Consider the following 17496-nt stretch of genomic DNA (forward strand, 5'->3'; position numbering starts at 1 on the left):
CGGGTTAAATAAATTAGGGTTTGCCCAGACAATAGAATGTCGGGCTGCTGTAAAAGGAGGTGCTCCAGGCCAAGATAAGGAATCCTCTCTCACAGTTATGCGGTGGGAAGGGGGTGCATGGAGAACAGTTTTAGAGTAAGTTAGTGTTTATGCAAAAAAAAAAAAAAGACAAAACCCCAACCAGTCCCCATTTAAGAAAAAAAAGCCGGAGGGAGGGGAATACAGTATACCCGCGGGTTTATGTTTGTGTTACATAGGTATTGCATTTCTTGGGAAGGGGGCTCAAATGTAAGACTTTGGTTGCCTCTGGGGAGGGGGCCTCAATGGCTAGGGATAGGCCAGAGGAGGCCGAAGACAACACCTTTTTGTACATTTGAATATTAAGCCATGCAGTGCATTACCTATTCAAAAATAAATTCAAAATTTTTTTAAATAACACTTTTTTTTTTTTTTTTTTTTTTTACTGGGTGATCGGCAAGAAGACCCTGTACTGTCACTCTGAAGCCTCCTCTTGTTCCACGCACACCCTCTGCACCTTTTATTTCTGGTTAATTCTGCTCCTGTCTCTGGGCCTTTGCATTCACTGTCTCCTCCACTGCCTGGTCCGTCCATCGCTTCCCTTCCTGGTCTGGCTGATTCTCCCTCCTCTGGTCTATGCCCAAACCTGTCTTCAGCAAAGTCTTCTCGGATGCGCCACCCACCCCCAACCCCCATGCTGGGCTGGATCAGGAACAGTTGTTTCCATCTTCACGTTTGCGTGTCTCCCTTCTCGGCTCATGAGTCCATGTGGGCTGAGCCCACTCCTGGCTTGGCCATAGCTTCCCCTGTGCCCGGCACTGAGCCTGACCTGGGCATTTGGGGGAATGGGTGAACCAGCAGGGAGGAGAGGATGCCGTGAGAATTCCCAAGGGGCTGTTGCCAAGGGTCGAGGAGGTGCCCACCAGGGCCTTAAAGTGCAAGAAGGATTTTGCCAGACTCACAAGGTGGACGGTGCTCCAAGCGGAGCTCAAGGAGCTGGATGTCTCCAGCCGTCAGTCTGCCAATCCCTGCTCCCCCACGCTCAAGCTGTGCGTCTTGGGCAAGTAACGTCCCCTCTCTGCGCCTCAGTCTGCTCCTCCGCAAATTGGAGGCATTGACGGGGACCTGCCCTAGTTGCCCCGGGGCGGGGGGGGGGGGTCTGGGAGGCCCGCCGGGAAGGCGCGCACACAGTCGGTGCTGGATAAATGCTGGGGGAACCGTGCAGGGCGCGGGAAAGGGTTAAAGCTGGGCGCTTTTTAATTGTCAAATGACTGCGGGCGATTAGCGCTGGCAGCTTCCTCAATAATCGCTCTTCTCTGTACCTGCTGGGAGCTTAATTAAAAAACAAAGAGGCTCAATTTAAAGGCCATTACTATGCTAATGCGGCCGGGCGGGCGGTGATTAAGCGGCTCCGGCGGGCGGCGGGCGGCTGGGGCGGGGCGCGGGGCGATCAGTTACCCACTAAACGGCCGAGCGCCGCGGTGCCCGACCCCAGGCGCCGGGCCCGAACTGCCGGGCTCGCCCCCCACCCCCGCCGCCCTCCCGGCCGGGCGACACCCAGCGAGGCGGTCTCCCAGAGTGAAGGGGCTGGCAGTGGGTAGGAAATAATGCCAGCCGCGCCTCCGAGGGCCTTCTCTTGCAGAATTTCCCTGCTGCCTCCCACCAGCACTGAGTCCTGTGGGCTCTGGTGAAACCCACTTGTCGGCTTCGTGGGCCAGGCCCCTCAGCTGGGGGGCATGTTGTGCCCACGCACTGTGGCTGGGTCCTGGCACCCACAGTCTCAGGCTCACACACCACTGGGGCATTTGCTCCCCAGTCCCCAGCCACCTTCCCAGCTCCCAGGAAGGAGGATGGGGTGGGCACCAGCTAGCTGACCTGGGATGAGGCCCTGGCTCTACGACTCACTGGGTGACCCTTGTAAGGAAGAGACTCCTACCTGCCAGGGTGGTCATGCCATCCACCTATGTGTGAGGCCCCTACATGTGGCGAGGGGCTACTTGAGAAGCTCTGAGCACAGGGCTAGTCTGGTTGCTATGAGTTGGACGTTTAGTACCAACGTATGCCAGGGTGGGGCTCAAAAATTTGACTGCAAGAGCACAGGTGGGGAGGGCAATCTGGGGAGTTACTTAGTCCATGAGAGAGACTGGGCAGTGAGGTTCTCAGAGATTGGGCTGACAAAGTTAATGTTCTCTTCTGGTTACATTAAGAGGAGTATAGTGTGGGGAATGAGGGAGGAGATGGCTCTTCTTGCCCCTGAAGGCTCAAGTCTTTACCCCATGGCTTTGACTCTGAGCATGTTTTCACTGACTACCTGATAAAACACGTGATTGTAAACTTTGGTGATTTTGTTGGTAACACTGAAAACCACCCACCCTACCTGAGCCTAGAGGATATTTTAACTTGGTAAACTAACCAGTAGTAAATACAATTGACAACAGTGAAACTACCCATGGTAAAAACATGTGTCACTGTCTACAAATTACCCGGAGAGTCAGATCTCTACAGTCAGTAAGATGCTATTCGAGCACAAACCTGTTTGTAGAGCAAAACTTTATTGAAAATTGTTCATGGAAAATAATTTATCTCAATGAAAATAATTTCAGTAAAGTAAAAATGGAAATGGAAAAAGTTGTAAATTATTTAACTGCACTAGAAAGAAAATTGATCAAAAAATTAAATTGCCTTAATGGAGGTTGCTCTAGAAAACACTTACTCAAAGGAAGTTTATCAGTGTCGTTAAAACCCTAATTAAAATGCTGTGGTCTGTGTCCAGGGAGTCCAAATCCTTGAGGTCAGAATGATGAGGCCAAATGTCAGCTGGTCAGCGTTAGGCTCTCCAGCGGTGCCTTGGATTTCTCCTTCTCAGAACTCCTTTCTTCTGGAAAACCTTGTTCCCCATCACACCGGGAGCTCACTGAGGGGAAGTGACCCTGTGTCTTGTTCCCCGCTGATTCCTCATCGCCTGGCACAGTGCGTGGCCATGGCGGGTTTGGACAGTGCTTACAGGATCCACAAGTCTTAAAACAGAAGCTTAAAAGGCAGTTTCTGCTTTCAAGAAGAGGAGTGATGGCACAAGATTTGGCCATGAGCAAGTGCCTGAGTATGTGTGCAACGGTTGGATGGGTGCAGTGGATGGATGGGTGGATGGCTGAGAGGGCGGCTGCATGAGCGATGGGTGGATAGTTGGGCAGGTAGATGGCTGGCTGGATAGGTGTTAGATAGAAGGCTGAGCAGGTGGGTGGGTGATGGATGAGTCGGTGGAAACAAAAGAAAGCTGATCTGGCTTCTTTAGCCCAACATTCAAGGCTTCCAGCCTGACCCTTCCATGACTGACCCACTCTCTCCCTAACCCTGGAAATGGCCTCTCTGCTTTTCTGCCCCTACACAGAGCCCAAAGTTTGGAATCAGACACCCTTCTATTCCTATCCCATTACCCCCCTTTCAATCTTTTGCACTCTTTATGGCCCCTTCCTCCAGGAAGTCTTCCATGATTCCCCTATCCATCGCCCTGTACCTCAGCAGGCCCTGCCCTGGATCTGACAGCCTTTCCTGGGCACACAGGTGTGGGCCTGGCATTTTCTGACCACTCAGGACCCTGGAGAGAAATCCAGAGGTCTCTGCATCCTATGGTGTAGTCTTCCCTCTTCCCCCTGCATGTCAGCCCCTCACTTCTCTGTAACCTTCCAGCCCAGGTCATGGGCCCAACAGCTCTGAGCTGACTGCTAGTGCAGAGCAATTGCAAGTGGTGGGCAAGGAGGAGGAGGAAGAGAAGGCTGAGGCAGGAGAGGGCTTCAAGCACAGGGAGATCTGGGAAACCATGCAGTGAGGCAGGGAGAATGCGCAGGAGCTCTGGAGCCCAACATCCCAGCTATGATCCCGACTCTGACCCTGAGCACCCCTTTCCTCCTTTGTGAAGAGAGAGTGGCAGTGCCTCCCTGTGAGGGGTCTTTTGGGAGAGGGGTCTGTGTGCAAATGCCACTCAGGGCTTGGGATGTAGGAAACAGTCGGTAAATTTCAGCGAGTAATAGTAACAGTAACAATGGCTGCTGGATTTGGCAACCAGGAGCTCCTGACCCTGAGAATGGGAGAAGAGAAGCTGGGATCAGACCCCTCAGAGGGGTCTGAGGAGCCAATGGGAGGAGAAGGCTCCTACTGTGAGCTCAGCAGGGGCCCAGGTCAGAGTAGGTGCTCCAGGAATGTTGGTAGGTGAATAACTAAAAGAATCATCAGATGAATTAATCAGGGAAGGGCAGAAAAAAGAGGGGAGAGCTTCAGCCTAAGGGTCAGTAAGTAATACAGGTAGAGCCCTTTGCTTGGGGCCTGGCCTGGAGCCCACAGACCTTCTGATTGCTGCCCAGGCTAGGGAGCAGGAAGGGGCCTGTGGGAGGAAGCCAGGCAAGGTGTTCCCCCTTCCACCTGCCGTGCCACGTTGTCTCTCCCTGATGTCACTAGGGGAGGTCTGATCCCCAGAGAAGCCCAGTAACACCACCACCACCCCCGTGGAAAAGAGCTTCCTAAGGCAGAAGCTGGGCAATGCCTCCACTTACTGCAGGGTTTGTAGCCCCAAAAGTGAGAGGCTAGTTATCAGACACCAAGCCATGTGTGCACACAGCAACTTACTCTTAGGAGTGTGTATGTGTGTGAGAGTATCTGTGGGTATCTGTATCCTGGTGGCTCTCAAACAGTATCTCCAGCCTGGGCCTCTCTCTGATCTCCAGACTCCTATATGCAGCTTCCCCTGGACGCGTCCTCATGGCTGTTCAAAGGCAGCTCACATGCAACATGTGCAGAACCTCACCCGTCGTCCTCCCCTCCTCCACCTGGCCTCCCACTCCATTTCATTTCATGGCAGCTCCATCCTGCCCATTGCACAGGCCCCAAAATCATACGTCCATCCTTTCTCTGTTATCCTTGGGTGTCCCTGTCTACAGGAACAAAATACCTCCCCAGTTGGACCACTTCTCAGCACCTCCCTGGGTCTAAGCAGATATTATCTTTTGCCTGGATTATTCAGATAACCTCCCAACCCATCTCCCAGCTCTGACCCCCACCACTACACAGATGCCTGAGGAACCAAGATGTCAGATCATATGCCCGCTCTGCTCAGAACCCTCCCACAAAGTCAAAGCCCCATAAGATGTGCCCCCTGCTTCTACTCACACATCCTTGTCATTTCTCCAACACCCTAGATCCACTCAGCCTCAGGCCCTTTGCACTTGCTGTTCCCTCTGTTGGGAACCCTCCCCCGCCGCCCTGCCCATCCAGATCTCTCAGTAAGGCCTCTGACTGTTCTTTTTAAAACCCCTGGCCACCTGCATTGGGCTTCCCCCTCCATTTTTCTTCATCACATTGTCACCAATTGGTACACTCTGTATGCTACAGATTTAACTGTTGCCTGTCTCCTCACCCATTAGACTGGAAGCTGAGCTGTCCATTTGCTCACTGCTCTATCCCCAGCCTCCAGAGAGTTGCCTGGCACCTAATGGGCACTCCATAAAGGTGTGCAGATTACCGAATGTACGCCCGCCTGGCCAGGCTGCCCCCTGGATGGTACCTGGGGCTCCCGGCTGTGTCCGTCCCTCCCTGCCCCTGGCCACCAGCTCCCGACAGCGCCCCCCCCCCCCCCCCCCCCCGCCTGGATCAAAGGCCCTTGGAATCAGCCCCCCCCCCCCCGCCCAGCTGGGTCTGCGCGCCCGCAGGAAGCTCCGGGGCAGCCCTCGCTGCAGGCCCGCCCCGGCGCGGTGAGGCCCGCGCTCCCGGGGCCACCGGTCGGAGCTCCGAGCGCCTGGCCACGCTGCGCATTCCAGCCCCGTGATTGACGCGCGCACCGGGGCCCCCGCCTGCGGCTCCCGCCGCCCGCCTGGCCCGCTGCCACCGCCGCATCAAAGCAGATGTTTGCAGCTGGTTTGAGTTGGATCCCCATCAACAGGCCCCTTTTTGTCTCAAAATAAAAAACAGCTACGCCCGGAATGATAAGGACGCGGCAGGCACGTGGGGGAGATGTCAACGAGTCGGGGAGGGAGGAGGCCAGGCGGCTCCCTCTGCCTGCTCTCACCCCATCAGCTCCTCCAAGTGACAGGCAAACTCTCGCAGCAGCAACTGGACCCCCGAGCGTGTCTAGGGTCCTGTCCCCTGGGCCCCTGTGAACTCCAGCTCATCTCTCAACAGAGAGATGGCATCCTCGCAGCCGTCACAGCCCTAGAGCGAGGAATAATAATGTTAGCCGCCGTGTGCAGGACTAGCTGTGTAGGAGCCTGCCCTACGTGCTCCACGACGTTACGTCCCGGGATCCTCGCCACCAGCCTAAGAAGGAGCTGGGGCATGGAGAAGCTAAACAGGTTACAGTGACTACTTGTGAGGTGGGGATTGTGGTCCTTGCCCCAAGGTCGGACAGTCCGTGTTTGCAGAGCTGGCATTCAGACGCTTCACACCTTTCCTTTTGACTCCAGAACCAGCTTCTTGATTATGTGTCATGTCATCTTTGCCAGGAAGTCCCCAGCCCTTTTCCAGGTTGACTGTCATGATTTCCTGTGCCCCTCAGCTTGCCAAGTGTAGCCTATCAAAGCTCATATCGTGCTGTGCCAGCCTCCATGGGACCAGATTTGGCCCCATTCTGTCCCTCAAGTGTCTGTCAGGAGCCTGTTTCAGTCAGCCTCCGTGGGTGTCTGCTGGGTGAACCTGAGAAGGTATAGCCAGTGGGATGGAGGGCTGAGGTTCCCTCCCCATGGAGGGAGGGTTTCCAAGGACTGTGGGACTTGGGCCTGGAGATACCCTAAAGGAAGCCAGGCTCAAATCTGCCTGATCCCCTCACCCTGGGCGAGGATCTGATGGAACCCTGTACCTCAGAGGCACAGACAGACAAATAGACAGGAGTAGCATGGACCCAATGATGTGATTGGAGGCTTCATACTGAAATTGGAAGTGAAAAAGAGAAGGCTCCAGAGCCTGTGTCCCAGCACCATGCTGAGACTCAGGCTGGGGAGGGAGTGGGATGCACACCTGCCAAGATGCCCTCTGTGCCAGGCACTGGGCTAGACCCCTCACACAAGTTAAAACTCAGAGGATCCTTAGTCGCCAGATGAGGGAAGATCAATACCCACTTTCTACAGAAGGGGAAATAGAGGCTCAAAAAAGAGATGTGACGGGCACCTGGGTGGCTTGGTTGAGCATCCGACACTTCGATTTCAGTTCAGGTCATGATCTCAGGGTCCTGGGATTGAGCCCTACTTTGGGCCCTGGGCTTAGAAGGGATTCTGCTTGAGATTCTCTTCCTTGACCTCTGCCCACTCTCACGCTCTCTGTCTCTCTCTCTCAAATAAATAAATCTTTAAAAGTGGTGAGGGGAAATGTGAATGACTTGGGGCCACAGAGCTGGTGCCGGAGATGTGTAAAGTGCACCTCTAAGCTGAGGGGGCTGACAAAAAGCTCTTTATAAGCAGGAGAAGAGAGGGACCAAGGACAGAAAAAGGATTGGTCTACCCTGAGCCAAGTGTCCAGGCCTGACCCAGTCACAGATGGCTGGGGGAGTCATTTAATACCATTATGGCCCTCCCACCCCGAGGGCTTTCCCTGTGTCCTAGAGATAGGTGTGCAGTTGGACCCCAGTACAACAAGAGGTACATAAATAAATGATGTAGAAGTTAGGAATTGATTTCTGGATTGCATGGTTGTGAAGGGGGCCAAGAGCAGTGAGTTCACTTATCTTGCTACCTGCTGGCATTCTCAAACTCCTAGAAGCAGGGTATCCAATGTTCTCTTGTCCTGCCTGGCTGCCTGTTTCATTTCTCACAAGGTTACTCATTCATTCAGCAGACGATCACTAGTCCCCTTCTAGATGCCAGAACCCAGCATGGGATGGGTGTGTGTGTGTGTGTGTGTGTGTGTGTGTGTGTGTGAATTAGACCCAGTTTCTGAACTCTAGGTCAGCGAGGGCTTCAGACACAAATATCTGGGTCTCAGGGAAGGCTTCGCAGAGGAAAGTACACTTGAGTCATGAAAGGTGAAGAGAAGTTCAACAAGGAGCAGAGGAAAGGGGGAGAGAAGACAGGCTGTGGGGCAGATGCAATTTTAAGTGTTAAGGAGGCAGGAAGGACTGGCTGTTTTCAGGGAGCAATGAGACGCATGGCAGCTGGAGCAGAGGATCTGGGGCTGGAGTTGAGCCTTGAGTGCCATGATTAGGTCTTTGGGCCTATCCTGAAATTGTCGGGCACTCTTGGATTGAGGACCCAGTGAGGGGCTACATAAGCTGCAAGACGCAGCCATGGGGTATGGGAATGTAGTACAGTGAGGTAGGGAAAGGGGAGCTTCCACTCAGGGAGGATGGTTAACAGGTGCCAGAAGTCTTGAGGAGAAAATGACAGCAATCATGGTGCCTCCTTACTGAGCCTGCCTCCTGGTGCCCAGCCATTATTCCCATTGAAGAGATGGGGCCACTGAAGCTCAGAGAATTGGGGCCTGGCTATTTTTCCTGTGCTCGGAAGTGACAGAGCCAAGATACCAAGCCTAGTGCACACTTATGGACTTGAAGAGCTGGGGATGAAAATCCACAGGGAAAGGCCGGAGGGTCCCCAGGTAATTAGGGAGCCAATTTTATTGGGGGTAAAAGATTCAGATGTACTGCATCGCCTCTCTGCAGTTGACAGTGGCTTAAGAGAAATTAATTAATCAGATTTGTAGTCCATGTTCAAATGCTCCAGAAAAAATTGGTTTTCAGAATTTTGTTTATTAGCTTTATGAGTTTAATAAATTGAGCATTAAACAAATAAACCAATAAAAACTCAGAGGAGACAGAGATGTGTTCTCATAGCCAGGGACTCTTCAAGGGAATGACATCCCTAAAAAGGGAATTTTTTTACTCAGAAATCACAGATGATCCTGGGAGAGGGAGGATGTATTTGTGACGGGGAGAAGTTCAGTTTGGTTTAAGAGAAACCCACTCAGCAACACCTGCTGGGTGCTGGCCGTATGCTGAGTGATAAGAACTTGGTCATTCAGAGCCTTGAGGGTAAACAGACATTGGATTGGCATGGAACTCCCAGCAAAGGACAAGGGTGATTGATGGGCAGAGAAATACTTGGATGCACAGACCAGGTGCAGGGAGAGAGTATATGGTGGTGCTGCCATGTGACCTTGAGCCTGCCATCTGCACTTTGGTTTTTACATCTATAAAATGGGAATAGAAACAGTGTCCTCCTTTAAGGTTCTTCAAGGACTCGATGAGGTGATGCTGGTGATGATGATAACTGAGTCCAGTAACAGGGAGATAGACAGACATACAGAGAATTGAGCCAGGAATGCTTTATCCAGCTCATGTTATGACAGAAGCTAGAAGGACCCAAAACCCAGGGTGGTCATGAGGGGGACACCTGGTTGGGACCTGTAAACCTGGTGTCAGGAAGTCTGCTCCCAGGGGTGATGGAGGCCCCAGTGAAGGTGACCAACAAGAGAACAAGAGAAAGGCAGCTATGTGGGGTGCCTTCTTCATGCCTGGAACAGTGCCAAGGGCTACACATGCAGTAGGCCCTTCCAGCAACCCTATAGGTAGGTACACCATTCCCATTTCATAGGTGAAGAAACTGAGGTGCAGAGAGGTTAAATGTCTTGACCAAAATCAAGACACAGGGACAAAGTTATGAATCCAGGATGGAACCCTGGGCTGCCGGTTCCAGCACACACACACACACACACACCCCCGCCCCACGCACACACACACTGCTGTCCTGCAGGTGCTACTCACTTCCCAGGGCAGGTGGTGACTGCTCCCACCAGACCAGGTTGGGGTGAGAACCGACTTGCCCTACCTCACAGGCAGAATAGCACTATATTGGTTGGTTCAGCGTTCATTCAGCAAACATTTTGCTGCTCACCTTAACCGTGAAGGGGGCCTTGTGCTCAGCTCTGAAGATAGAGGTGACCCTGGGGAAAGTGCACCTGGAAACAGATAAAGTGGATTCCTTAGGATAAATACCATAATGGGGAGGAGATGTGAGGATGGGGAACTCAGAGAGGAAGACATCTAAGACTGGAGAGGAGAGGGAGGGCTTCCTGGAGGAAGGGATAGCCATGCTAAATCCTTCAGAATAAGCAGGTGTTTGGCTGTCAAAGGTTGAGGGTGGGAGGAATGGTGTTCTAGACACTAGGGACAACAGGAGGAAAGGCTTGGCGGTTCACATGGAGAATGGGGAAGGGGGTTGTGTGGGTTGCTGGCAAGCCTGTGCGCCTGTGGTGTGGTCATGAAGCTGCCCTCTGGATTTGGAGCTCCTGGATTGGGAACCTGGACCAGGAGATTGGCACCGAGAGGGCAGTGCAGCTGGAGGGGAAGCAGGGGGTGGGAGGTTTCAGAGCCTCCCCTGACACCCCACCATCCCTCAACCCCAGGGCCTGCCCCATCTTGGCCTCTCAAGCCCAAGTGTGGGAAGCAGAATGCACCCATCTGGGACACCCAGCACAATTCTGGGGAGTGGGGACTACTATCCCCATCTTATAGATGAGCACACAGACTCAGACTTGCCCAAGGTCACAGAGCCAGTGAGTGGCTGAGTCAGGATTGAGATCATGACCTGGGCTCCAAATCCAGTGCCTCGGGTGCAGTGCGCTGGTAGGGCCTTTCACATCGGGCTCCAGGGCCCCCGTGGGGCAGGAAGGCTCAGAGCCCCTCATCCTGAGCAACTCTGTCTCTGGTGGGTATTTGTAGCTTCTAGGCAGCCTTCCTGGAGAGGCCCACTCCCGGCCTCAAAAGGCCTGCCCAGCTCACAGACCTCTCCCTCCGTGCTCACTGCTTTACACTGACAGCTCTCTGCATCTTCACATGGAGAAGTGGGCAGTGCCATTGAGCCCATTATACAGATAAGTAAGCTGAGGCTCGGAGAGAGGAAGCTTACTTGTCCGGTCGCTAGGCAGGAAGTAGTGGAACCAGACGCTGAACCCAAGTCCATCCAATCCCAGTGCCCCCTGCCTGTGGCTGGGCCTGCTTCTCAATGGCCGGTTTCACCAGCCCTTCAGGGTGGGAGGGGTTGAGGGGGGCCTCTCGGACAGGAGGGGACCCCCGCTGGTGCCCCCAGCCCCTCCCGCACGCGTGTGAGTTGTGCTCACCGCAGCTCCGTAGACAAAGGCAGCCCCATAACCGGGAGTGAGTATTTCATGCGTCCCCCCTGATGTTTTATTGGGTGGAGAGATGCTTGGAGACCAAGCGGATGGCACATTCCGTTTATAAAGTGTGCGCAGTTTGCTTTATATGCCGAGTTTTTGCAATCTAGATAACAGATGACGCCCCGAGTGGCTGGCACTGCCTCCGTAACGGCGGCGCGGAGCCTTTGGAGAAGTATTAATAATAGATTGTGTTGATGAGTTTGGAGAAAGTAGCAATCGACCCCCTGCTGCCAAGGCATTAGCACGGCTGTTCCGAATGCAGCCGCCACCAGCCTGCATGGTGGCGGCGCCTGCAAATGCGGGTCACCCCAACCGCTGCCCGCCTCTGCTGCCTAAGAGGACCTCCGTGGCCCCGCCGTGCCAGCAGGGAGCTGCAGCCGGTGCCCGTGGGCTCTCTGGTCTCCGAGGCCAGGCTGCAGACACGTTAGTGCGGTGCTCAGACCAGGAGGTAGAGGTGTGGGAAGGGGACAGGGGCGGTGGGGGGGGGCAGGGCAGAAGCATCCTCCGTGTCAGAACATCAAGTTCTGGGAGACTGGCTCCTTCCCCAGCCCCTTGGCAGAGCTGGGCGGCCAGCCAGATTGCTAGGGGCCTCTGCCATGGACGGTTGGGTAGGTTGTACCTTGAACGATGGTATCCAGCCAAAGGGCCAGATCGGAGCTTGAAATCCAGCTCTTGTCCCCCTTGCAAACCCAGGCACTGTGTCTGCCTGCAGCCGACAGCCCAGCCTGAGCCCCAGGCCCCCTGAAGCCTTCACTCACCTGCTTTGGCAGCACCCATCAAGGCGGTTTTGAGGATCAGATAGAGCCAGGCCCTGCCTCGTGGAACCCCTGTAGAATTGAAGCTGACAGGGGCATATGCTGTCACTGTCATGTGACACTTATTTACTGAGTTCAGTGTCATTGGACCCTGCCAGCAGCCCCGTTAAGGGAGGTCCTGTTGATAACCCCATTTCACAGTAGAGGGAACTGAGGCCTGAGGGCAGCCCAGGTAAGCACACAGGAGGCTACGTCCCCCTGACTGGGGTATCCAAGAAGGCTTCCCAGAGGAGGTGGTGTTGGGAGTTGGGCACTGCAGGATGAGTAGGAGCCTGCTCGGTAGACTAGAGGTAGGTGGCAGGGGGTGCTGAGGCTGCCCCCAGTTTGAGCACCCGGAGCCAGTGCCAGGGCAGCAGGCAGGGCTCAGATTGGCCCTGTCCACTGCGCCCTACTAGCTCGTCATGGGCGGCGCTGATAGCAGCCCCGGGAAGGGAGGCAGGCCGAGTGCCTTGCATTTATGGCCATTTCTGTTCCAGAACCGATTAGTAGAGAATTGCAGCTGTAATCTGTGCCTGTGATGGCGGGCCATAAAGAGGGATGGGATGCGCACAGCGCTCCCAAGGTGGCGCCCGCAGACGTGGCCCAGGGACGTAGGGAATGAAAAATGGTTTTAATTCCCTCCCAGCAGCAATAATTTGATTCTTCATAAATTTTTCCATCAAAGTGTTGTTGAGGCTGAGTTCCCACAGAGCAGGGCACGTGATGGGGAGCGGGGAGCCCGGAGGAGCGGTCAGTAGGTAAGGGCAGAGGAGGGGCTGTGCTGCTCAGACCCTTCTGCACACGCCGGCCGGGGGGCATGGAGACCCCCGCCTGGCTTTGTCTCTAGAGATGGAAGACGGATCCAGTCTGTCATAGAGGGGCTGGAGCAGGCCCAGGCTCCGCGTCAGCCCCATCACTTAGGACCACATGACCCCGAGCAAGTGACTCCGCCTCTCCGCCTCTCAGTTTCCTTATCTCTAAGATGGGGTTCATGCTCATTCTGTTTCATAGGGTTGTTGCAAAGGCTAAATGCATCTCTGTGTGTGGAGTGCTGGCACCCCAGCGGCTGGCGCACTGTCCTTGCTCCGTAAATGTCTGCACGTGGTAAAGATACTTAAGTCAAAATGAGGGAAAAGTAGGGGTTAGCCCAGCCAAGGGGCCAAGAAAGAACATGTGGAAGGGCCTGTGTGAAGAAACTGCAGGCTGTTCCATTGGGCCACAGCCTAGGAGAGCAAAGACAGTATGTGAAGGGCCTTGAGGCACCAGGGAGTCACAGAAGAGTCTGGAGCAGGGAAGCAGCATGAGCAGATGTGTGTTTTAAACACCTTCCCCTGATTCTCCTCCTGGAAGACAAATTGAAGAGTTAGAGGGGCCAGGAGCCCAGGAAGGAGCCTGGGGCAGGTGCCCAGGCAGGAGAGGAGTGGCCCAGGGGTTGGGTTGGACAGGGCTAAGGATTGGTTGGATGTGGGGGGGGTGGGAGGAGCAGAGAGGAGGTGGAGCAGGTCCTGGAGTGAGGGTAGATGGGACTGGTGGGCTGCCTGCCCTTCTCAGGCCCAATCCCACCTGGCTCTTGGGGAAAGTTGAGGCTGACCTTGTGCTCTGCCCTCTAGTGGCCACTGTGTCTCTGAGCAGGAAGGGCCCTGAGATGACACACCCAGGAGAGGGCACCTCTGGGAAGGATGCCCAGCAGCCACTCTTCCCTTAGGCCACCAGAGCCCTGGGAGCCAAAAGAGTGGGGCTGCAGGGCCGTCCCACTGTCTGGCTCTGTGCAGGGGGCGGGCCTCTCCTACCTGGAGTGGAAGGTCAGGGTGGCAGGAGACAGAGGCCCTTGGTGGGACCCTGAGCCTAGCCAGTGTGCCCCCACTGTGCACCTGCAGGCTCTTCGCAGCCAAGTGCAGCGGCTGCATGGAGAAGATAGCCCCCACGGAGTTCGTGATGCGGGCGCTGGAATGCGTGTACCACCTGGGCTGCTTCTGCTGCTGCGTGTGTGAACGGCAACTACGCAAGGGCGACGAGTTTGTGCTCAAGGAGGGCCAGCTGCTGTGCAAGGGTGACTACGAGAAGGAAAAGGACCTGCTGAGCTCCGTGAGTCCCGACGAGTCTGACTCTGGTGAGCCGTGGCTGGAGCCAGGGGCGCCGGGTGGGGAGGGGGCCCTGCCGCAGAAGCCCAGTGCCGACCCCAGGATCCAAGCATACGGACAGTGCACCCCCATCTTGCGCCTGTGGCACTGTTGTGTTCACATGCATGTGTGCAGGTGCACATGGACACTGATATGTATGCATGCCCCCAGGCTCACAGATGCACATGCAGGTACTACCACTGAGTCACATGTGCTCAAGCACCAGTGTACATGCTTGTGACCACACATACACACAAGCACAGACAATGCATGTGTGGATACCTGTGCCCAGGAGCGTATATGTGCAGACGCACGGACCTATGTAGGTATGTGCTTAGATGCCCAAGCATGCACCAACCCACACCCAGGAGCACACACGTACACATACACTTAACCAAGCCTACATATGCACACATGACCCAGCTCACACATCACACATGCACTGAGCAGCTGTGCATATGGCCACACGTTTATCCACATGTGCTGTAGTTTACACACATGCACAAACACACACACACACGTGCCCTGCTCTCTAGCTCCCCACCCTCAACTTCCCTTTGCCTTGCTGTGGCCTGCACTATGGCACAGCACCACAGCTGTCTCTGCCTGCACCAGGTCTGCAGGCGGCTGGTGCTGAGAGGCAGGGCTCTGACACGTCCTTCAGCAGCAGGAGCAGCTAATTGGGGGAATTGGGGCCTTCTGTGGTGGAGGCAAAGACCCCGTTTCCCAGGATGAAGGCATCTCTCTACTCTGTTCCAGCCTCCAAAAAGACCGTGCCAGCGTAGAGCCCTCCTGGCAGAAGGGCGAGTACAGCTAGAAATGAGTCTTAGAAGGGGAAGACTAAGGAGCACTCTGGGGCCCTGTCATTCCAGGATAGTGGGGAAGGACTGGGGTAGAGGGCTTGCAGAGGAGATGCCCTGGACTTCTGAGCCCTTTGGGGTAACCTAGAGTCTGTAGTCACAGGACCTACCCCCATCTGGAAGAGCTTTGTGACTGTAGGGAGCTCCCCATCCATCCGTCCCTCTGTCCGCCCCTGGGCAGGGCACCGTGGTGGCTGCCTGGACTCTTAGGACAGAGTAGACACTGGCCAGGTGCCATTGGCCCATTCATATTAGGCTTAGGGAAGGGGTCTTGGAGGGAGGAGACCCTCTCTTAGGGCCTGGGAAAAGGAGACCAATTCAGACTTGAGGGAGCAGGAGGTGCATGGTGTCCACCTGGGGCTGGCATCTCTGAGACCCACAATTCTGGGACATGGAAGTGGCCGTGTGTGCATGGTGGTTGGGTGTGTCTCTGGGTGAATACACATGCTTCTGCGTGTGTGTGCGTGCGTGTGCCTGTTCAGGCGTGCCCGTGCTTGTATGTCCCCCACCTATGAGCATGTGCCTGTGTGTGTCTGAATGTGACCACGTGTGCCCAGTCCTCTGTGGGCCCAGGCACCAGTGCACATGTGCATCTGCTAGTGTTTGAGTGTGTAACGCTGTGTGTGTGGCGTGCATGCCATGGCCGTGAATACTCCTGTGTGAGAACATCTGTGGTGTGTCTGTGCCTGACAGTTCTTCATCCCTGGAAGCGTCAAGGAAGAAGGTTCCCTGGTCTCCCCTCTGGGTCCTGGGGCCCGCTGGCACCAGGCTAGTGCAGTGGGAACCAGTTTACTCCAAGGCTGATATGTGCGCTGGGGTCTCCAGAGTGCTGGGGGGCCAGCCATGGCTGGTGTTGGCAGGAGGTGATGGGGTCCTGCCAGGCAGCAGATGGCCTCAGGGGACAAGACTGACGGGCTGGGTGTGTCCCCCACAGTGAAGAGCGAGGATGAGGATGGGGACATGAAGCCAGCCAAGGGCCAGGGCAGCCAGAGTAAGGGCAGTGGGGACGACGGGAAGGACCCCCGGAGGCCCAAGCGACCCCGGACCATCCTCACCACGCAGCAGCGAAGAGCTTTCAAGGCCTCCTTTGAGGTGTCCTCCAAGCCCTGCCGAAAGGTGAGGGGCCACTGGGGTGGTGGGGCAGGGCTGACACCCCACGCCCGCCACTTTCCCAGACAATGCCCCTACTTCTCTTGCTGGAGATGGGGACATCCCTCCACCCCACCCCTCCCCTCTTCCTCCCCTCCACTCCCCTATCCCTCCGCCTTTCCCCCCTCCCCCAAACTACTGCCTTCCTGGCCTGCTGCCCTGCCCCCCACCCCCAGACCTGATCTGTGTCCCTCCATCGGGCAGGTCCGAGAGACGCTGGCAGCAGAGACGGGCCTCAGCGTGCGCGTGGTCCAGGTCTGGTTTCAGAACCAAAGAGCCAAGGTGAGAGGCCACCTGTCAGCCCTGCTGCGCAGAGATGGAGGGGTGGTGTAGGGGTACTGGCAGAAGACAGGGTCCTGGCGGGAGGTGCTGGGAAGGAAGGGGGGAAGGGGGGCGGGGCAGGGAGGTGAGGACTGGCATGACCTGTGTCCCCTGTAGATGAAGAAGTTGGCACGGCGGCACCAGCAGCAGCAGGAGCAGCAGAACTCCCAGCGGCTGGGCCAAGGTAAGCCGGGACCGGGGGACAGGGCCCAGGCTCAGCCTCCTGTAACAAGACCCCCCCCCAATCCTTCCACCAGTGGGAACAGGGCTCTGGGAACTGTTGCCTTGGAACCTGCTGTGATCAAGGGAGATCAAGGGAGGCCACGGGATCACTGGGGCGGGATCACCAGCGGAATCATTGGGGCTGGGACACCAGAGAGATGGCTGGGGGTTGAGGGGTGGGCTGCCTGAGGAGTGACATAATATTCGCATGCAAAGCTACGGCCTACTGGGGCACCCGGCTGGCTCAGTCAGTGGAGCACAGGATTCTGGATCTCAGAATCATGAGTTCAAGCCCCATGTTTGGTTTTTGGTGTAGAGCTTACTTCAAGCAAACAAACAAAACACTGCGACCATCTCCCACCCTCAGGGTGTGCCAGGCACTGTTCTCACCGCAGGCAGTGCTCCGCCTCACTAATTCCCACAGATCCCAGAGGGGAAGGGCATTGTCACAGTGCATTTTACAGCCACCGAGGCTGATGCTCAGACCAGGGGACTTACTGGGATCACTCAGCTAGTAAGGTGCAAAGCCACCTCCACCCCAAGGGTGGGGCCCCAAGCTTGTGTTTTTAACATGACCATACACCCCACTGCCCAAATTAGAATTCAGCAGAAATCTCGAGAGAGTCTCCATGGGGTGGGGTGTTGAGGAGTTCAAGGTGGGCTCCTGCTGGATAGTAAGGAGCCAGTTTGAGGGACAGTGGCCAGGCCCCCGAATGCTGGGCTTTGCCAAAATGCTTTTACCATTTCTTGGGCCGGGGCTGGCCTCCCAAGCCCCATGGGGACATTGAACCTTGAAGAGAGGGCACAGGGAGCTTCTTGGGGGTGCCCACATGGAGTGGGGGCCCCAGGCTGCCTGTTCCCAGG

The 17496-nt window shown here is 55.6% G+C and overlaps 1 protein-coding gene across 2 annotated transcripts in view; it reads left to right on the forward strand.

Annotated features, from left to right (window-relative positions):
* The window catches only part of LMX1B (LIM homeobox transcription factor 1 beta), an 83213-nt gene that overhangs the window by 59772 nt on the left and 5945 nt on the right, over nucleotides 1-17496 (forward strand). For both annotated transcript variants that reach the window (XM_072777956.1, XM_072777957.1), the window contains exons 3-6: nucleotides 13838-14070; nucleotides 15875-16056; nucleotides 16294-16371; nucleotides 16528-16594. In XM_072777956.1, coding sequence (XP_072634057.1) covers nucleotides 13838-14070; nucleotides 15875-16056; nucleotides 16294-16371; nucleotides 16528-16594 — 560 coding nt within the window. The remainder of the gene's footprint in view (nucleotides 1-13837; nucleotides 14071-15874; nucleotides 16057-16293; nucleotides 16372-16527; nucleotides 16595-17496) is intronic.

Source organism: Canis lupus, chromosome 16, assembly GCF_048164855.1.
Source record: "Canis lupus baileyi chromosome 16, mCanLup2.hap1, whole genome shotgun sequence".
Classification (NCBI taxonomy): Eukaryota; Metazoa; Chordata; class Mammalia; order Carnivora; family Canidae; genus Canis; species Canis lupus.